Here is a 22,153-nt window from a genome sequence, read left to right as displayed (position 1 = left end):
AAGTAATATTATTAATATTGAATTCATTGATTGAAATAAGCTTAAAATAACTTTTTCTCTAATGCTATTGATTAATTATAATAAAAAATTATATAAAAAGTTTATATAAAAATTGAATTCGTGATGAAATAGGCTTTTTTGCCTTTTTAGGGTTAATTTAAAAAAAATTTATGTAAATAAGGTTTCATGGAAACAAATTCCTGGTCTGGGGTTGCGAGTCATGTGGCAAGAGAATCGTCTCTGTTCTAGACGACACAGGTGCTGACGTGTCGAAATATGAGAGTGTCGTCTCCTAATGGGACGACACTCACCAGATCGCGCCACGTGTCATGGGAGGAACTAGTGTCGTCTTATTTGAACGATTTTAGTAGTGCTCACTGCAGAGCCGATTTTACTGCGACCAGTAGATAAAAATTTTGATACATTCTTTTATCCAAGATAGAAACCCTATAAATATGACCATGGAGCTCGGGAAAAAATTGCATTGGCTTGGGAAGAGATAGGAAGTGTGTAGCAGGGATAGAAATCACAATCATAGCTCAATCAGGTTAGTTTTTAAGCATTACAAATATATAATTTATTTTTAATGGTTATTAAGAATTTTTACTTTGCATAATAATATTTAAAATATTTATTTAATGGCTATTAAGTGTTAAAGTTGTAATTTAATTTTTTTGTGTTATTTAAAAATTAAATATGTAAATATTTGTAATTAAAAATGAACTTATAAATATAATTTATTATATTATAAATTAATTTTGAAAGTTTCGCTTATTTTTAATGCAGGATGAATGAAATTGTTGTTATATTATATTCAAATGGTAGAATATATGAAGGAAATGAGGGTATAATTTTTGAAAGGGAGAAAAAGATGATTAAGATAGAACGTGGGATCACATTTGAGATGTTTAAAAGGAAGATCCAGACAAAACTGAAACTGTCTAGTTGTCACGTAATTTCTAGATTAATTGCACGAATTTTAGTTGGAATAAATGGTCGATATCATACAGCTCTAGATGTATGTGACGATGAAGATATAGATTGCATGATAAGTGCTTGTCAACAACAACATCATAGGAATGTAGTTGAGATACATGTGGATGTTGCGGTTGGTGAAACATCTTCTGTTGTGGCACGTCCGTTAAAAGTGAATTTATCACTCTCACATATTCATGGAAGTGATGATGATGATTATGCCACAAGAGAAGGTAATATGAATTTATTTAATTTAAATTTTTAAAATTGATGCTGCAATATTAATTAATAATATAAGTTTACAATGTACAATTTACAGATGAAGATGATGAAGATGATGAATATGAAGATGAAGAAGATATTTCATTAAATAATTTGTCAGATACTGAGACAGATGATGATTGTGATTCAATGATCAATATAGAAGGTATTGTAAGAGTTAGTTCAACACAACAACAACAACAAGGAGGTATGATTTTAGATAGTGATGCCAATTATATATTTTCATTACTTATATTTGTAGTAATGTATAAATTGTTAATTACGGTATAAGTCTGACGAATGAATTGTTGTAATACAGAAGCAACATTGCCCTTTTGGAATATAAGTCCACATTACAGTTATATTAATTGGGAACACCCTGATCAAGAATTAGATTTTGTTGGTATGAATGACGCGCAATCATGGAAGGAAGGAGATGCATTATATGTTGGACAACTATTTGACACTAAAGAAGATGTAAGAATGGCTGTAAAACATTACGCCATGAGGAAACATCAAACTTTTTTTGTGGTGGAGTCAAAAGCAACAACATATGTTGTGAAGTGTGTCAATCACAATAGTGGATGTCCTTGGAGAGTTCGAGCATCCTTGCCAAAAAATGCAGACAAGTGGAAAATTATAAAGTGGGGTGGTGCCCATACATGCGTAAATGTTTCAATCTCTCAAGACCACCAAAAGTTGGATTCCAAATTTATTTGCTCATGCATTCTTGGTATGTCTAATCTTGTATTAAATTTTATTATTTTGAAATAGGAAAAACTAACTAATTTTCACCCTATTACATCCCAACAAATTTAAAAACTCTGTCATTATATGCGATGTAGGTATGGTGAAAGAAGAACCATCAGTCCCAATTTCGTTAATTCAAGAGAGAATTAGTGGTCAATTTGGATATTCAATTTCGTACAAGAAGGCATGGAAAGCAAAACAAAAAGCAATAGTTACTGTCTTTGGTGATTGGGACGAATCTTATGTTGCATTGCCAAGATGGCTAGAGTACATGCAATTACATGCTCCTGGATCTGTATACAAAATTGAAACAAATGATTGTGTTGAAGGTCACACCGTGGATAATAGATATCGAGTTTTTCATCGATTGTATTGGTCGTTCAAGCAATGTCATGAAGCTTTCAACTTTTGTAAGCCTATAATACAGGTAGATGGAACATTTTTGTACGGTAAGTACCGACAAACTTTGCTAATTGCTACGACTCAAGATGGTAACAATTGTGTGCTTCCCATTGCATTTGCCATTGTCGAAGGAGAAACGTTATCTGCATGGGAATGGTTTTTAGCCATGATTCGTATACATGTGACAAATAAGGCAGGGCTATGTTTGATCTCAGATCGACATCAAAGTATAAAAGGTGCAGTCTCTAACCCACATCTAGGTTGGCAACCTCCAAATACTTATCATGTTTATTGCATTCGTCACATTGCCAGCAATTTCAATCGACAATTCAAAAATACCATGTTGAAGAAAAAACTAATTCAATTAGGTACATATTCTGCCCATTTGATTCATTTAAGTTTTAATAGATTTTGAATTTTTAACCTGTACATTATACCTTTTTCTGTTAAACGCAGGATATACACCATCAAAACAGATTTTTGAATCTAAACTTAATACGTTTCGATCACAATCACCTGAAATTCAGACTTGGATAGATAATATATCAAAGGAAAAGTGGAGCTTGGCTTATGATGATGAAGGACGTCGTTATGGACACATGACTACTAATTTGTCTGAGTCTGTAAATAAAGTTTTGAAAGGGGCAAGAAACCTTCCTATTACTGCCTTGGTCAAAGCTACGTATGCCCGATTGGTAGAATATTTTGTGAAGCGTGGTGAAACTGCAATGCATGAGGTTAACAATGGAGGAAGATACTATCAGAAATTAATGGAAGCTATAGAAAAAAATCAACAAGAAGCATCTTCACATCAAGTTCGGCGGTATGACATACAAAGAACAAGGTTTGAGGTTGAGGAAGCTTTTAATCCAGTGACACAAAGGGGTGGTCATAAGTGGACAGTCATATTATCAACACGTTATTGTGAATGCGGGAAATTTAAGGCTCTCCGATATCCATGCTCATATGTCATAGCTGTTTGTGCTCATATAAGTATAGACTTTTGGCAATTTGTGGATCCTGTTTATACTTTACATAATGTTGTGAATGCATATTCATCTCAGTGGTGGCCTCTTGGAAATGAAAATAATATTTTACAAAATACTGAGTGGAAGTTAGTGCCAGATGTAGAAAGAGTACGAGGTAAAGGAAGACCAAAGGCTACTAGAATTAGGAATGAAATGGATTGGGTCGAGTCACAACCACGACAAAGATGTAGGTTGTGTAGACAGCCTGGTCATAATCAACGTCAATATCCTCAACAGAATGATCGTAATCATCACCATGTGTAAGAAATTGTTGCATTTCACTTCAAATTGTTGTTGTTAATGTTATTAAAGTGTACTGTGATATTATGTTGTTAATGTGACCATCTGTATTAACGTATATTTTTATTAATGTCAATGAGAGTGTAACGCATATTTCCTTATTAATGTGATTAACAACACTGTTTTAGGTAATAAGTCAAGTAATATAGTATAGTAATATATCATGTGGTAGAATATTAATAAAAAGTGCAACATACTCATAAGATGGTAAATACATAAATAACAAGACATCAATCTGAATCCAAGGATTGGTCCGCATGCCCTGCCTCATGAGGTGTGAGTATGCACTGTCGACGACGATCTCGTGCTTCACGATGAGGGTTCCGACGCACTTCTTGGACCTCCGCATCAGCAACAATTATAAAATCTGCATTAAGATCAATGCCATGCTCCTCACGTGGTTGGACTGATGATGTTTCCCACCCCTGGTCACTCTGATGAGAGTGTACAGCTGGTGCATCAGGCGTAAAGAATGATGGCTCATATGGAGGAGGTGTCATGTAGAGACTACCGTCGGGGACATAGTATTGACCACTGCTAAATGGTGATACAGTAGGCTGTGAAGTGTACTGTGATGCGTGAAAATAGGATGTCTGAGTAGCCTGGGAAGGGTTGAAGGGAAACTGTGGTGGGACATAATATATGCCATCTCTGCGTTCTGGCAAAGGGGGAAGTGACCACTCTGTCGCCTACAATTTGTCCCACGAGAAACATTTAAGCACACAAGACATACTCATAAGATGGTAAAAAGAAATATAATAGTGTATTACCTTAACTTCTATTCGACGACGCTGTAAACCTTTTCCTTCCTTACGGTTTGCAGGTTGACCAATGTCAATGTCTGGATCAGCTGGATTTCCACTCTGAATAGGAGGGTCAAACGAAGAAGCAGGCTCTAAGATGCGTTCCTGCTCATTCTGTAGTGAGAGCATGGTCTCACACAAGTCGTTCATCTCCTCAAATGAAAATGAGTCTTTACCATCATTACACAAGTAATATGCTCTTTCATGAGCATCTCCCTGCAATAAGACAATATAAATCTTGATCAAATGTGAAATCAAATTTTATTCAAATAGTGTGCAATTCTGTTAATATTACTTACAAGTAATACAAATACAGCTGCATCCCTGGTCATCCATCGTCTGGTGTGAGTAATGTACCACCGCATATAGTCAGAGTTAGAACTTAACAACCCGATTTGAGGATCATTAGTCATTACCCAGGCTTCTCGCATGTCCCATAGCTCCACTATGCCTCTGAACTTGGTTGACCAATTCTCACCAGTCTTTCCTCTCAAAGTAATGTCGTGTAGCTGGTCAGGTTGGTATGGAGCACGAGGAATATGTTGAACCATTCCAAATTGCCGCATTACACGGTCAGGTTGGTGCCACTCACAAATTTGAAAACATATAAGTGGCACAACTGACCTCCAAATATTCGCTCCTTCAATGCAGATGGCAGGCAAAGAATTCATCAACTCCATACTATACGGTTGCCATACAAAATGCATTTTCAAAGTCCCTCAAATGAATAACAAAGTTGTAAATATTAATAAGTCAAGTAAAATGTTTTGTTCCACGTATATTAACAAAATACCTCATCACGTTTCATATGATCAAACTTATATCTGTAGTAAGCGAGATCTCTTTTCCCCCTCCCATAACTTCGACTCACTAACCACCTGCAAGACATACATATAAATCAGAATCAGCGTTACAGAGTTTGAACTGTATACATATATGACAAAATACAATCATTCAGAACATACCGTGCACCGTAAGGAAGCTCTAGTCGTGTGTGGACAGGATTATTAGTCTGTAAAAATGGAAACCTATCCCATGCCCACATCATAAGTAATGGGGTTAATCCTCCAATAGCAGAACGCTCAATATTGGTCGACATGCATAATTCTCAGTATAGGAATGCCAATGCTGCAGCTCCCCAACTATACTGTGCTGTGATAGTAAAATCCTCTAGCAATGGAAGGTACCTAACTGGGACTCTGCTAGAGGAATGATTAGCCAACATGAACCCACCTATCAGCCTCAGAATATAAGTTCTAGCAAAGCGAGTAAGCTGAAGTTCATTATGATTATGCATTGCAACATGTGTAAAGTGTTGGTCCAACCAACTCAACTTCAAACTACTCCCCATAAATGCATCAGCAGGTGGTCTAATACCAAGCAAATCTTCCACAATTTGTGTCTTATCACCTCCTACAGCTGCAATCACTGCCTTTCCATCTATACGAAGTCCTGTCTGAATAGCAATGTCCTGAAGAGTTATAGTACACTCTCCAGGAGGCATGTGGAAGGTATGTGTCTCTAGCCTCCATCTTTCAACCAAGGCTGTAATAAGATGTCGATCAATAGGAAAGCATGCCAACTGAGCTACTCCAGCAAATCTAGCTAAGGTTAGATGAGGAAGTATCTCCACTAGAACCCCTTCCAAGCCAGCCGGTATGAAGTGACTCCTTCTCACCTTTAAAACTGGGTGCTCACGTCCATCCCAAATATGCTCTGATACGTGAACAGACTGATACTTTAATAATGAACCATCCTCCGGGCCAGGATTTAAAACTCTACTTTGCGATGAAGATGATGCCATCTGAAATAAAATTTGTCAACTTCAACTGAAATTATGTACATTAAAATGAATAGATTAAATAAACATAAACGTATAAGTTTATCATCTTATTTTTCATTACTACCTAATTTTTATTACAATTATTTAGCTATAACAATAACAAAATTTCAAATTAACATAAAAAAATCTTTCATTTAATTATTATATTAAATAAATTTTAACAATTTAAAAACTTTTAAATATTAATTTATAATTATAATAAATAGCTATAAATGTAATTACATGTACTCAATTAATTCTGATTAACAATGTTTTATTTACTCTAAATTTAAAAAACTAATTATTATTCTTACTACATCTAATATTTTTTTGTCACAAATTATTTATTATATCTTAATTTATCATCAAAACATAAAAATTTATTATTTCTTTAGGGTCATATAAAATTTTGCCCATTCTACTGCATTTCATATACTTTTTTCTCATTATTATGTTTTTTATTTCTTTTTTTTGAACTGTATATCTTAATATCAAATTTTCTTTCCTCTTCATTTAACAATTAATTACTATAACAATTTATCTTAATATCTTATAATTAAAATATATTATTGACTTACTAAAATTAAATTTAATACATTCTTTAACTAACAAATTATAAATATTTAATATTATATTATACAATTTTTAATACCATTTATTTAAAATTTTAAATCATAAACTTTCAAGTAGATATGTAATGTTTTAAATATATTTGATGATATATTTATTATATTATTTATTGCTATTTTTTAATAAACTTATTTTTTAATATATATTTATAATATAACTGTATATGTTATTTTTATCAATAGTTTTAATAAAATATTGTGTTTACACATATTCAAAAACTAAATATTATTTTTTTACTACTAACATTATTTTTTGTGTCAACAAATTTTTTTATATAGCAATCTACCATGTAAAGAACAAAATTCTTAATTAATTTCTCTTACATTTATTATTTAATATTTTTACTGCATGTGAATATATATTTTTTCATTATCATGTTTTTTATTTTTTTTAACTATATTTATTTATACATATTTTTCTTTCCTCTTAATTTATCTATTTATTACAATCAAAAGTTTTCTTGTTATTTAATAATTAAACACATATTATGGATTACTATAATTTATATTTAATACATTTTTAAACAACTAATTATAAAACAATAACAATTATATTATTCAATTTTTCATAGCACTATCTAAAATTTTAGCTAACAAAATACAAAAATTAGTTTTTTAAATATTTTAAAACAAAAAAATATTTGTGCACCTGTGTTAGACTGAACACAATATATATTTTCTTCTTCAGCAACTCCACTGACCGCCACCGACCGCCACTCACTCACCCAGAAAATGCCCTGCACCATAATCTCAAAGTAAAATGCAACCAATCTCATATTTAAAAACTAAACTATATTTGATTTATTATTTCCTTTACCTTCTACTAATTTTTTTTTCCAATTTCTAAAAGCTCAGACCCAAAAATGTAGGCAATGCTATGATTTTTTTCCCAGGACCCTTTCTCCCTTTCTGCAACTGAAACGAAACGACGGAGAAGAAGAAGGAGGAGGAAGAAGGAGTTGCGCCCAAACGGTCAAACTGCACCGTCACGTGGGCCAATCACAATTGTGTCGTCCCTGACGCAGGCGACACTAAAGTCGCCTCTGGAGCAGCCGACATTGAAGACGGCTCTGTACCAGCCGACACTGAAGACGGCTCTGGAGTAGCCGACACTGAAGTCGCCTATCGACCAGCCGACACTCTTACGATTTACACACGTGTCTCCTTTTCTTCCTCATCCGTTGATTATTTTTGAATCATTTTAACTTTTCTTTTTCATTTAATTAGTGTCGTCCAGAAGAGGGACGACTCTCTTGCCACGTAGATTTCCCAGCCCCAGACCGGGAATTTGTTCTCATGAAACCATATTTAGATAATTTTTTTGAAATTAACGCTAAAAGGGCAAAAAAGCCGATGAAATAAGTTATACTTTTGCAAAAGTAATTATTAAGAGTATTGAAAATTTTTATAGGTAATTTAAATTTATTGTTTTGGTATTTTTTATTTATCAAAATTTTAAAATCGCGTATCTATTTATATATATATATATATATATGAACATAAATATAATTTTAAAAAAATTATTAATTTGATATTAAATCTATCACCTAATAATAATACATTCAAAAATTTAAAGTATATATTTATAAAAATTTTAATAAGTTAAATTTTTCATATAATTATTATATAATAACGATATAATAATTATTATTATAGATTTAATTGAAAATTTTTAAATTATGATAATTTAATTTAAAACATAAAAAAATTAAGAACTAATAAATCAACTTTTTTATGTTAATAATTTTTCAGCATAATATTACATTAACAGTGTTTTTAAATTTTATTAATTTTAAAGAATAGCGCATTTGGTGTATTTGATGGGTGATCCATACAAAGTTATTATAAAATAAATTATGAGAAAAATAATTTAACTAATAAAATATTCTAATAACAACAACATATATTAAAATTTGTAAGAAATTTTATTTGATTGATTAAATATTTTTATTATCTAATTGTGATTTTATAAATATAATATTTAAATATTGATAAAAAGAAAGGAAATTCAAACAATGAATTAAGAGAAATATTAATTTGACACGTGTTATAAAATTAGAAAGACAGGACTTATGTTAAAAAGAAACATATACATTAAAATTAAATATCGAAATTTATAATATAAAAATGAAAAAAAAGATGATTCCCACCTCAAATAATTAATTAAGAACGAAATATTAACTTGACACATGTTATAAAATTAGAAAGACAGGTAGTTAGGTTAGAAAAACATTTATACTAAAAAAAAAACATATAAATTTATAACATAAAAACGGAAAAGAAAATGGTTTGAGTAAAAAATTGTATTAAAACTAGTATGTGTATATATGTATATATTTATTTATTTAAGTTTACTTTCATAGCTTTTGAAATAAAAGTTGTAATTTTATATCTTTCTTTTTATATTAAATCTTTTATTTTGAATTTCTTTTATAAATTATAATAATATTCTTCAAATGATAATAAAATAACATCATTTCAGGTGTTAATTATTTAGATTGTTGGGATGTATACATCATTATATTTTTAATAAATTTGTTAGTAAAAAAATATTAAGAATAAACATAGAAAAAATATTAAATAAAAAATTTGAGACAATTTAAATGTATTCATCAAAATATAAAATTCAATCATTAAATTCAAAGTTCAAATAAATACATATTTTTAATTAAACTCACATTAAAAGTAAATTTAGTGAAAATTAATTTGCTTGAACAGAGCTGTTTACTTAACTAATTTACTTTTCTTCTTGTTCTCTATATGCAACATTATTTTAAGTTCTTTATCTTTTATTCTTTCATTATTTTGAATCATTTGTGCTCTTTTTGTAGGCTTTCTTTGAAATAATAACAACTAGTAAATTTTTAGTATACTCGAAGTTTACTTATATAGTATACAAGAGTAATTAAATTAAAAAAAACTTTTAAAAATATATTGATGATTATTTCTATTTTGTTTAAATTTAAAATTAGTAAATATTATAATAATTAATATAAATATTATGCTATTTTAAATAAAATTAAAAAATATTAAAATTTTAAATTACTATTAAATTAAAAATACACCATCAATCGTGAACGTAATTGCGAAGTTTAGAAGTATAAAAACTCACGTAAAATTTTGTTAAATAATTAACGAAGCTGCATTAATTTAAGCAACAATAAACACACAAACGTACAGATACAAACACAGTTAAAAAAATTAGAAATAACAGTAAAAGAAGAAAAGGAAAAAAGATGTCGGGGGAATTAATCGGAGAATGTGGGGCCGTTTTGGGGCAATGGTGGCCGAAAGAACCTTCCTTCGCACTATCCTTCTCTTTACCTCTTCTTCCTCACTCACACCACAAAACCACCCTTCTTACTCTCAATTGCAATTTTCTTCGTCACCATGCACGATCCACAAGATCTGAGGTTTTTTTCACTTACTCTTTTTTTAATTTTCCGTTAATTTTGTCGTTCCACTTTCCTATTCTGCCTTTTTCGGTTGTGAATGATATTATTTCATATTTTAAGTTCTCCGATTGTTAATTCTACGGTTTTCAAGGAGGAAACTCCTTGTTAGGGGCAAACTTGGAAACCCCTTGTTTCTTCATGTTTCTACCTAAATCTGGCCCTAAAACCCAATTATACATACATAGATACTGAAACCCAATTTTATATATGTGTGTGTATATATAAAATTTATTTACAATTCAGCACGTTTTTAACTTACGAGAAACATACTGAAACTGTTTTTTTTTTCCTTGAAAATTATACATAATTATTATAATATTTTTAAACACATGTTATCATTTTAGAAATGCTTTTTCTTTGAAAAGCTTACATAAACGGGGCTTGAAATTGTTTGAAAATATTAAGATCAGTGATTTAAATTTATTGTAAACTAAGTGGGTGAGAAAGAGAAAGAAAACGTAAGAAAGTGGAGAGCAGAGAGAGAGAGAGAGTGTCCAATCTTGTAGTAGAGGTTTTCTGATTCAAAAACAAGCTCATGTCTCTTAATGAAGAGAATGCTGACCTAGTCACAGAGTCTGTTATAAGTTAAAACAGAATCTAACAGCTCTCTAGCAATTGTCAATATAATAGAATTAGCTATAATTAGGCATGTGACAAAATCCACATAACTAGCAGGGACCCAACAGAATAAGCAAGCTGCTCACGTACTGTTAATGCAACTGGTTCAAACATGAATTGATTTTATCATAAACCTGTGCAATTCATTATGCTGAAAAAATGCTTAAAAGTGTTCATATTCATTTGAACTCTGTTCCTAATGTTTGGTTATGAGCAATTTGACCACAAATCTAGTAGGAAACAGTTACTAATTCATGCTTTAATTTGATACATATATTAAGCTGTCTTCTGATTGAACAACACATGCACATATACATCACCCACTAATTCAATGTCAGTTCAACTACAGATGAATCAACAAACTGTAAACTAGTACCTTCATTTGTACAAATAACAAGATCAGCTTTAAAAACAAATGATTAAGGTCACTCTGCTAATAATTATTTACTTTTCTACTGCTCTTGCATCCCTAGCCCAGGAAGAGAGGTGGGAGAGTCCTTTGGCTTTAGTACCACATTGAGCCTTCTTATTTGCTCAATGTGAGGCATAACATATTTTAGGGCATTTTATTATTTTCGTGAGGAAGAGATACCAAAAATTAATTAGCATTTTCTTGGGGAGGGGGGCTGGGAAGGGAATTTTTCTTAAAATATGTATGAACTTCTCTATTTCCATTTTGTTATTGGAGTTGCTGTGTAGGTCTTTCCTCCATCAAAATTTTGTCAATGTAAATTAAGTGATAGTTATTTACAATTTTTCCATTACCAAGTTAGCATTAGTATAATATTTGTTCCATTTTTCTTCCCTTACAATATCTTCTGAGGTATATTAATTAGATGTGTGTATCACTTAGGATTACTTCCAGCATGGAGGATTCTACTGCAATGACTATTGAATTCTTGCGGGCAAGGTTGCTTTCTGAAAGGTCCATCTCAAGAAGTGCTCGACAGAGAGCTGATGAACTGGCTACCAAGGCATGTTATGTTTAGGTTTGCTAGATTTTGGAATCCCACTTGCTTGATCTTTCTTAATGTCCTCTTTATAACTCCCTAAATTTTCTCTCAAATATATCAATCAGGTTGTGGAATTGGAGGAACAGCTTAGGACAGTGACTCTTCAGAGGAAGATGGCTGAGAAGGCCACTGCTGATGTTCTTGCCATTTTGGAGAATCAAGGGATAACTGATGTATCTGAAGAATTTGATTCAGGCTCAGACCTTGACAATCCTTGTGATTCTGGTGTGAGTAATGAGTCTGTGAAAGAGGTTGAGGGACCTATGAGCTCAAAAGGAAGAAGACATGGGTCAGAAGAAATGTCTGGTTTCAATCTAGATTCTTCGCCAGTATCCAGTAAAAGTTTGTCTTGGAAAGGACGTCATGATTCTTCCCGCTCCCTTGAAAAGTACAAGACTTCTAATTTGAGAAAGCAAAGCAGTTTTTCATCCATTAATTCTTCTCCAAAGCATCGCTTAGGAAAGTCTTGTCGCAAGATAAGACATAGACATACCAGGTAAGTCTATAACCTCTTTTACTCTAGTAAAATTTGTTTATTTTTATCCTCATTTAAATTACCAGGTTCCACTGATAACAGTGTTCTTATTTTCCTTCTTCTTCTTCTTCTTCTTCTTCTCTCTATGCAAGATATGCTAACAATATATCTGCTGTTTTCTAATTTGACCTTGGTTCCAACTCTTAGGCTTAGGGTCTCTTGAGGAACTAGGTTGTCCCTTTTGTTTGGAATAAAATCTGATGATAAAAAAACTGTCTTATTTTCTCAAACATAAGGTAAATTCCATGTTGTTTGGCCCATAACTATTTTAGAGTTTGACATTTCTTTTGATAAGTTCTTCATGCCTCATTTTCTTTTTACATCTTTTGAGGAAGTGAGTCTATCAGAAAATCATTAATGATTGATGAAAAGTAAGAAGCTGGACTCTAATGAATTAATTTTTTATGCTTCAGAATGGATTGTTCTAGAATATTACCGTTTATAGTGTGGTCTTATCTGGTCCAACTCCATGATATGCATATCCCCTGAATGTAATTTACATTTATCTTTCTCTTTTTAACACTTTTCTTCCTGAATGCTTGTGAACTTGATACATAAGTTGTGTTTTCCCAGGTCAGTAGTGGAGGAGTCTAGAGATAAGTCTGTTGAAGTTAACTGCCAAGAAAATGAACTTGTATCCTCTTCTGAAGGATTTCCAAATATCTCAGATGGTGGGTCTAACATCCCAAGAATAGAATCTAAAATTCAGGAAGAAGATGAATCAGAGGCTAGCATACTCAACGAAAATCGTCATGTAGATGGAAGAGAGAAGGACATGGAAAAGGCACTTCAACACCAAGCCCAACTTATTGATCAATATGAAGCAATGGAGAAGGTTCAAAGAGAATGGGAAGAGAAATTTAGAGAGAATAACATCACAACGCCAGTATGCCCAGACTTATCATATTCTAATTGGTTTTTCTTGAAACTTGTTAATGTTTGGTTGTTGCATGTATGAAATTGGCAGGGAGGTTAAAATGTGATTCTAGGCTACTATAGTTTGATTTTAATTTTTTAAAAACTGCTTCTTTCATTAGATGCAGAAGGCAAGAATTCCCTTACGATCTTAAATGTTACTGTTTCAGATTAGCAGGAGGTTTGCAATATTATGTTCTGTTGCAACCTTGTCTTTTCTGCACAACAATGGTATTGGAGGCAAAGGTCTGTAAAATTAAGGAGTTAATTGAGCACATAAGAAAGCAACCATATCCTGATTCTGTAGTTAAGAAGCTCTGATTAGTTTTAGGAAAAAGACATCTGTGTTTCATACTGCTTTGAGGGTACTATACTACTATTGTGGGGGTGGTAGGTGACAGTAGGTAGAGACATGATGAAATTTAAGAGGTAAGATTGTTTGTTGCCTACTCATTCTTTTGTCACTGGAAGTGGGTACGCACAAAGATTCAGAAGGTGACTGTGATGTAGATCCCCTAAACCTAGCAGAAAGCACTATATGAATGACAGTGCTGAGAGAGCATAAAAACAACTACTTATATCATTAAATATTGGATATCAAATATAAAACTTTTTCGGCATGCACATGCATAGGTAGGGGAGGAAGCACGGAGAAAGAGAGAGAATACATTAATTTTAGTTTATCATCAAAGCTGTAAATTATTGACATAAGATGATTCATACATGGCCTGAGTCTATAATTTTTAAAAGATTTATTTTAAACTTAAAAAGAAAAGTTATAAAAATATTGTTAAGACTGAATTAGAACATAGAGTTTAAATTATAAAAAATTAAATGATCTTTTCTTTTTCCTTTTTTTACTTAATTTGTTTACAAATTTTACATATATGTACATTATGTTAAATCAGAAGTGTACAAAAACCTGCAATTAAAAAAATCAACTAATAACTGTTTCACTTCATAAGATTGATAACCATATATGTATTCATTCTTTTTGTATCTAAAAAAATTTTGGAAAATATTTTGAGGATAATTTTTATATCAAATTAAAATAAAATATGAATATTTCAAATAACTTGTATAGATCAATAACTAACTTCTACCAGCTAACTGCATGATGAAGTTAGAACTAATTTGCAGTTGTGCAATATACCAAGGAATGACCATTCAAAATTACATATTGTCATGCGATAAAATGGCTTCAAAATACCAAGGAGTGATGATGAACTATAGACTTCGCTTAGTCAAACAGTGGTTTTGATACCATGTCCAAGGCCTACTCTTAGAAGTTTAAGCTGAAGACTCAAGATTACTTTTTTATGTCTTACTATTACCAATGCTTCTGTAGTTGTTGCTGTCATTTAAAGTAAGTCAAGCAACTTAATTGAGCAGCAAATTAGGGAAATTGTTTTTTATCCAAAGATTAAAGTTAGCTCACATGCAAGAAGTTTGTAAGATCTTTGTTTTTCAAAAGGGAAGTAGAGAATAAATTGAATGAAACACCGCATTAAGTTCAGTTTGAGCCAAAATACACGAGGTAGATTATTTTTGTCTACTATTTGTCAGCCTTTTATCTATTCTTCCACTGAGATGAACAAGTAAGTAATAATAGCATTCTCCTGATTGTTCTTTTAATGTAGCTCCGGTTATTTTTCAATCAGCTTTGTACATCAAATGATTTTATGATTCAAAGTAGGTTCTCTGCTGCTTTTATATTCCATGTAAAATCACCTTAAGTCTCTATAACTTAGTTTTGGGTCTTAACTTTCCAGGATTCATGTGATCCGGAGAATCACTCAGATATGACAGAGGATAAAGATGAAAGTAAGGTTCAGATTCCATGCACTCCTAAGTTAGTTGCGTCAAATGCTCAAGAGGATAAAGGAGAATCAATAGGTGTTTGCTTATCTAAAGAAAAGTTTGAAGCCGGGGCCAGAGATATTGTGCCAAAATCATTTGATGATAGAGGTTACAATAACCAGAAGGGCACAACTTTTAGCACTTCTGATTTGCTTGGTCAAGAAAATTCTCATTTCCCACTGGAGGGAAACCAAAACGAGAGCTCAGTTAACTGCCACTGTCAGTATTCAAATATGAACCATCAAGATTCACATAGGCATGGTTACCCTGATTGCAAGCCAGCTTATTCCTTTCCCACTGATGTTCATGGTGGTCCGCACCAAAATGATGCTTCAAGAAACAAAAATGATCTTTACGCATTAGTTACTCGTGAACAATCTCACCAGTTCAATGGTGTACTTGAATCACTTAAACAAGCTAGGATATCTCTACAACAGGAGCTCAATAGGTTGCCACTAGTTGAGGGTGGGTACACTGGTAAAGCCATTACATCATCATCAGCTCCTGTTAATAAAAGGGAGGATAGATTTGAAATTCCTGTTGGGTGTTCTGGTCTCTTCAGACTTCCAACAGATTTTTCTAACGAAGCAACTGCTAGATTCAATGTTCATGATTCAACTTCTGGATTTAGTTCAAACTTTTATCTTAATAGAGGCATATCTACAACTTCTGATGGTCATTCTTTCACCAATCCTTACTCTGGCACAACATTGAGCTTGTCTGCCGATGATCAATCTCGTGGCATCCGCTACTTGGAAAATGGGTCAAGATTTGATTCTAAAACATCCCCTTTTGATCCTTTCTCAAATGGAGGTCCTCTATCTTCTGGTAAATACATGTATCCCACGTTTCCCATCAATCCATCCTATCAAAATGCAGCACCACAGATGCCATTTGGTGATGAACTTTCAAGACCCTATTCAAGTAGCACAGTCGGGCTTCCTCTTCCTTATCGTTTCTCATTCAGTGGTGATCACTTGAGATGAAAGTGTATATAATCCCATTAGGTTGCTAGCTGCTTCTTTAATGGTGTTAAAGTGATGCTTTTTATTTGTCTTGTACCTTGAAGGTGATTATCTGTATTCTCTCTTGTTGTGTTGGGAGGAGATTTATTTATGGGTAAAATACACTATAAATTCTTCTATTTCTTGGTCATCGAGGTTTTGTCTTCATGTCGTGGATTTTATCATCATGCGAAACTTTGAGAATGATAATGTGAAACATGCTATTTAATAAATATTATTTTAGTCAATGTATTTATCTAGCTTTGAACTCCTAATCAACCCGTTCCGACTAGGCGGATGTTTAGAATTGCCCCTTGAACGTGTTAGAGTTGGTGACGGCGTGGAGGTTGTAGCTAGACTTATAGCCTAGTCTATATTGGACGTAGGGTATCCTTATTTAAATTTAAGAATTTTTAAAATTTTATTTAATTAAAAAAGGTTGAATTTCAGGTTATTCAAAAGGTCATTTAAGTTTAATAAGTTGATTTATTTAAACAAATATAAATAATAACAATAATAATAATATAAAATTATATTTTTTTATTTAAAAGTTTAAATTCACTTATTTATATGAATTTAGGTTTACTAACTTCTCTAAAGGTAAGTTTCTTTGATTTATTTAAAATATTTTACTACAAATTTTTTAATAAATTTACCAGTCATGCTTTTAAAAATGCTAAACTAAACCTTCAAAAATAACTCATTAAATAAATAAATAAACTAAATCAAACATTAAATTAAAAAATAAATCAGATTAAGATTTTACAAACACAATCTCAACTCAACTTATTTCTACCTATACTAAGGCTTACGAAGACATTACCAGTGAATATTTAATGTCTTTTATTAAATATTTTAATTACAAAAGTATTGAAAAATAGTTTGTAATATAAATGTTTTATTTTTAATAAATACATTTTTCCTTATTCTTCTTACCTATTGAAGGAAAAAAGTAAGAAAGTTTTTTTTTTATATTTTCTAGACATTAATTATATTTGTTTAATAGATTTTTTTTATAAAATATTAATAAAAAATATATTATATAATGATATAACAGTACTCACTCGTGAATGGCATCTGTTCAGATTTGACAATGGAGTATCTAAATCCTGCTGTTTTAATATAATTTTACATCCCAACATTATGAATATGTTTTAAAGAATTTTCAATTATTAAATTCAAACTTGATTGTCACTTGATCATCATTATCATATTGAATTAATAAAATCAATCTTCATCTTCAAAAATATGATTCTTAAATTAACCATTATCCTCAAAGCTAAAACTAAAAGGATCACACCACAATGAAATAAAAACCACATTCTTCTCTGTTCTATGACTATATCCTGACAGCAACTTGACTTAGATCTCAAAAATATTGATTATCACCACCATTACCCTTAGATCTCTCCAATCTTTTCATCAATCCAATCACGGTGTTTGTCACTCTGACTGCCACATACCCACCCACCATGCCTTCTAGGGTTTTCATTCTCCCTGTCATTGGGACAATACAACAGTTCAAATCCTCACTCTGTCACACCATTCTCTGATTCACACTCCACACCATACCCACCAAAAAAAGCATGGATCTTGGGTGCCACCGTGTCAAACCCACTTCAGTTTCTCAGTCTCGTGAACTCTGTTCTCTGAAAACGGTGGAGGGTGGTGTTGGTGGTGTCTGTTGAGTGTTCAATTGGGGATTCCTTGATTCTTCTTCTGGAATCTGAAATTGCAGGGTGCGTTTATCAATTTTTGGGAAATTTTTACAAAATGATTTCTTCAGGAATTAACTTGGTGATGACTGTGATTGGGTTTGCGGTGAGCACCATGTTCATTGTTTTCGTCTGCACCAGGCTCATCTGCGCTCGAATTCACTTGAATGCTTCAAGGAGATCCTTTCCCATAATTGCTTCCAGATCCAATCTCAGCATGGTGAACATTTTTTAAGTTTTCAAGTTAATTTTAAAACTTTTGATTTTTTATTGGGGTTTATAATTGGGTTGTTGATATGTAAATTCCAGTGCAAACTTTGTGTTGCTTTCCCATTGAATTTCTTTTTCTTTTTGCATTGGATTTATCAATTAGACATTTTTCCTGTGTGTTTAGATGGAGCGAGGTTGCCATGGTCTTGAACGCATAGCTGTAGCTAAATTTCCAACAAAGAAGTACAGTGACAAGTTTTTTGCTGCTGCAGAAAATTCTCAGTATGTTCATATCTCTGTTTCTGATTTAATTAAATAGAAGTTTTTTATATATATAATTTCCACTTGATTGGTGAAGAGTAGTACTAAGTAGTAAAATTTCTCCTGTTAATTAATGTATAATACTCTCATGGCAAAAAATAAAAATGCAGTTTCTTCCTAATTCAGTTAAGTTAAAAGGAATTGCACGGACAGGGATTTGTAATGAAGATGTGAACCCCAGATATTGCTGGAAAACGTGGATATTGGATGACATTTAAGCTTAAGAAGATTAAGCACCTTATAAGGGGTTATGCCCATTTGTTTTGTGGGTTCGGATGACATGTCTGTTCCCATGTTTGTTAATTTTGAAATGTGTGCGTCTCTCTTCGTTTTTCATTATCTTTTTAAGATATTGTACATATCTTAAGAAATTATTAATAGTACCAAATACTATCACAAGGTGATCTTTTTTTACTAAAATACCCTTATTAAAAGAGTTAGGTGTAATTGTGAATTAATTATTTTGCTGAGATATCAACTAGTATGGCATATTTTGAAGTAAAAAAAAATCTTTATTGATTTTTTCAAGTGACTTTTATTCTGAAAGAAATCCAAATTCCTAAAATGAAAGATAATTTGAAGTGAAGTTTATTTGATATGTGTTCCAGTGGCTTAGAACTAATTCTTGTTAGTTTGTCTGGTTACGTTGTGCTATCATCGCCTATTTTGTTGATTTCTGGCCCTGAAGCTTGTATTTTAGTGTAATTTCTCTCGTCTGTGTGTGCGCATGGGAATGTATCCGCTCATGTCAAATTTTAACATGACATGATCATGTTCAAACATTGTGTGTATTTTTTCTTGGTAGACAATAAATAGGTGGGAGTATCTAATATTTATTAGGAGAGAGAGGCACAAATTTCAATGGATAAAACTTAAGTGCAATACCATAAGCACTACTATTGCTGCTCTACCATTAAATTATAATTTTATTTGATGACTGACCTATTGAAAATCAACGTGAGTTATTGAGATGAAACTTCAATTTAATTGAAGAACAATATTAACAATAACATGTTATATCTTCTAAGTTCATATTGAACAAATCTCTTTGAATGTTTTGTAAATACAAATATCCCCTTCATTGTAATCTTCAATACATTATGACAAGGACTTAAGGAGGGAAATATATGCATATAACAAAGGCAAACCTTGTTGGAGGTCAGTGCAATTTATTCAAGTCCATAAATATTGTCTGTCTCACTGCTCCTAAATTAATGAAAGAAGCATTGTCCCAACCGTGTTCTTCATATTGGATATCGGAATACAGGTGGGGAAGTGGTTGAGCCCCTTTGTTTCATGTAAATCTTGTAGAATGCATTAGGTTTTGGAGTTTTCTCACCATTATTTTGGTTCATGATTTTGAACATTCAATTTTATTGAATTTGCAGATGCACAGTCTGCCTTTCAGAGTACCAAGGGGAAGATACACTGCGAATCCTCCCTTATTGTGGACACTCCTTCCATGTGATCTGCATAGACTTATGGCTGCAGCAGAATTCCACTTGTCCTGTTTGTCGAATATCACTGCGTGAATTTCCTGAGGGAAAGCGATTGATGCAACCCTTGTTCAGCTCTTCTTTGCAACCTCATTATGGCATTGAATCCTTTGACACTCATCATTATCACTGCATGATGGCTGACACCGGATTGTCGTCAAGAGCCCCTGATAACCATGGTGTGAATCCTACAGACGAGGATCATTTTCCATCCGAGGGTGGTGGAGCAGTTGATATGGACAATGTCACCCGTTTAAGTCAGGGTGATTTCATTAAAGATGAAAGGAAGAAGCATGTTGAGAGCCCATCAAATTTCCAGATTTGATCTGCTTCATGGAAGTTGAAGCTTCAATTTGATACTTTCAAGTCACATATTGATTGAAGTTAATGTTCTAAAATTGGAGTGAAATGCAATAGCATCCTGAAGGATGGTTAACATCTTTTCTTTTATTTTACTGTATATATAGCAGAAAGCTCCCTCAACTCCTTTATTCTCTTCCTCTTTCTTTCTTTCTTTCTTGATCCTCAATACTAGCTAGTATTTGATACTCCCTCCTTCTCTCTCTCTTTCCTTCCGAATTGTAGTAGTTGCAAGACAAGAATTAGTTGAAGATCAAGTAGAGATACAGCTGTGTCTTTCCCTCTGCACACCTTTGTATTAATGCAATTCATACAGTGCAATCAATGTGTCTTGTCTTTTTGTAACATTGAGTTATTCTAGCAAGGATCGGTTGGAGATTATTTTCCTTTATTTTTTAAGGAAGATGCAACAATAATGGTTCTCAATTTCCTGTGAAAAAATATGATAGTTATCTATTTGGGATTGGGACAAGGTAAGGCAGAGTATAAATGATTTTAAACAGAGGAATTAGAACCTTTTTGTTTTCATAATTTCTTCAGTCATTTTCTCTCTTAATAGGTAGAACGTGATCCTTTTTTTAACCATTCTTTGTTTCATTTCTCTCTCTTGTTCAATTAACATTAAAAGTTTATGTTACTGTCATTCGAATGGGGAGTGCAAGAGAGTAATGTGAAACTTACATGAATCGCTCAAAGATATGATTAACAACCAAAGGTATGTTAATTCAAGAAACAAGGAGTTAAGTTTCTATAAAGTGAGAATTTTGAAAAATTAATTATTGGATTTTATTATAAATTATTAAAATTAAAATATTAAAGTTGTGTGATAATTCAAAATTTTATATAATTTTGTTAACTGATCATATAACTTTAAAAAAAAAATTCCTGATTATATATACTTGTAAGGTTTAAATTTATTATTTTTGAATAAAAAAAAAGACTTTCTCATTAGCTGTATCTCCTATGTATATATAGTAAGATTACTTTTTTAATGAGAAGTGAAAGAAATAAATTTTAACTATGAAACTGTATATGGATAATCAAAATTTAAATTTTTTTAATAGTTTTGATCATTTTAAAATGCCATATGAATTAATAGTTAATCCTAAGGAGTTGATTGAGTGGAGAAAAACAATATCTCACATATGATAATTCATGGTTTAATGATGAATATTTATTTCTTTCACTCTTACTTAAAAATTTGTTATTCAATTTGATATATCTCAGGTGTATTTTTTTAATTTGTTATAAATTTAATTATTTGAATGAAAAATAATTATTTGAGAGCTTTAGGTAACGCTTAAAAAAAATGATTGTAACAACTAAAAATTTACAAAATTAAATTTGGATAAAAGTATATAGAATACTGTGAATTTTATTAAAAAAATAGAATGCTAAATATTAATGTAAAACCAAACAAATGAAAACAAAATGCTAATAATTTTATAATTTTCTTCTTAAAGAAAAATGTTAAATGATTTTTAAAATTAATATTGAATATGTAGTTTCTAAACATGTCTAGTCATTTTCTGAAAGTTGTATGCCCTTTTTCTAACCAGGACATATCCTGCACTAATTTAATAATAATAAAATTAAAGCAGGCATGGAAAATGACTGAAATAATTCTTTGATGAAAAATATTGGGTTCATTAAAAATAACAAATTGTGTTCTGTACAAATT

At 31.7% G+C, this 22,153-nt stretch overlaps 4 protein-coding genes across 5 annotated transcripts; 3 read left to right on the top strand and 1 right to left on the bottom strand.

Annotated features, from left to right (window-relative positions):
- The first annotated feature begins 871 nt into the window (after positions 1 to 871).
- On the top strand, positions 872 to 3,680 carry LOC113871751. The gene is made up of 6 exons (XM_027508851.1): positions 872 to 1,208; positions 1,358 to 1,444; positions 1,556 to 1,969; positions 2,082 to 2,230; positions 2,414 to 2,756; positions 2,845 to 3,680. The coding sequence occupies exons 1-6, from the start codon at positions 872 to 874 to the stop codon at positions 3,678 to 3,680; spliced, it is 2,166 nt and encodes a 721-aa protein (XP_027364652.1).
- Positions 3,681 to 5,627: 1,947 nt separating this feature from the next.
- On the bottom strand, positions 5,628 to 6,323 carry LOC113871750 (protein MAIN-LIKE 2-like). The gene has a single exon (XM_027508850.1). It carries the CDS (start codon positions 6,321 to 6,323, stop codon positions 5,628 to 5,630), a length of 696 nt encoding a protein of 231 aa, XP_027364651.1.
- Positions 6,324 to 10,214: 3,891 nt separating this feature from the next.
- Positions 10,215 to 16,620, top strand: LOC113871301. Of its 2 annotated transcripts, none has more exons than XM_027508324.1 (5): positions 10,215 to 10,383; positions 11,897 to 12,017; positions 12,122 to 12,552; positions 13,165 to 13,477; positions 15,279 to 16,620. In XM_027508324.1, the coding sequence occupies exons 1-5, from the start codon at positions 10,361 to 10,363 to the stop codon at positions 16,350 to 16,352; spliced, it is 1,962 nt and encodes a 653-aa protein (XP_027364125.1). In that variant the 5' UTR covers positions 10,215 to 10,360; the 3' UTR covers positions 16,353 to 16,620. The 2 variants fall into 2 exon arrangements, with proteins under 2 accessions (XP_027364125.1, XP_027364126.1); XM_027508325.1 differs by having other exon boundaries at positions 10,256 to 10,383; positions 11,909 to 12,017; positions 15,279 to 16,612.
- Positions 16,621 to 17,677: 1,057 nt separating this feature from the next.
- On the top strand, positions 17,678 to 20,904 carry LOC113873018 (E3 ubiquitin-protein ligase ATL76-like). The gene is made up of 3 exons (XM_027510959.1): positions 17,678 to 18,305; positions 18,480 to 18,577; positions 20,005 to 20,904. The coding sequence occupies exons 1-3, from the start codon at positions 18,144 to 18,146 to the stop codon at positions 20,435 to 20,437; spliced, it is 693 nt and encodes a 230-aa protein (XP_027366760.1). The 5' UTR covers positions 17,678 to 18,143; the 3' UTR covers positions 20,438 to 20,904.
- Positions 20,905 to 22,153: the final 1,249 nt, after the last annotated feature.

Source organism: Abrus precatorius, unplaced genomic scaffold, assembly GCF_003935025.1.
Source record: "Abrus precatorius isolate BTA unplaced genomic scaffold, Abrus_2018 Scaffold7, whole genome shotgun sequence".
Lineage (NCBI taxonomy): Eukaryota > Viridiplantae > Streptophyta > Magnoliopsida > Fabales > Fabaceae > Abrus > Abrus precatorius.
This window is presented reverse-complemented; position numbering and strand designations above follow the sequence as displayed.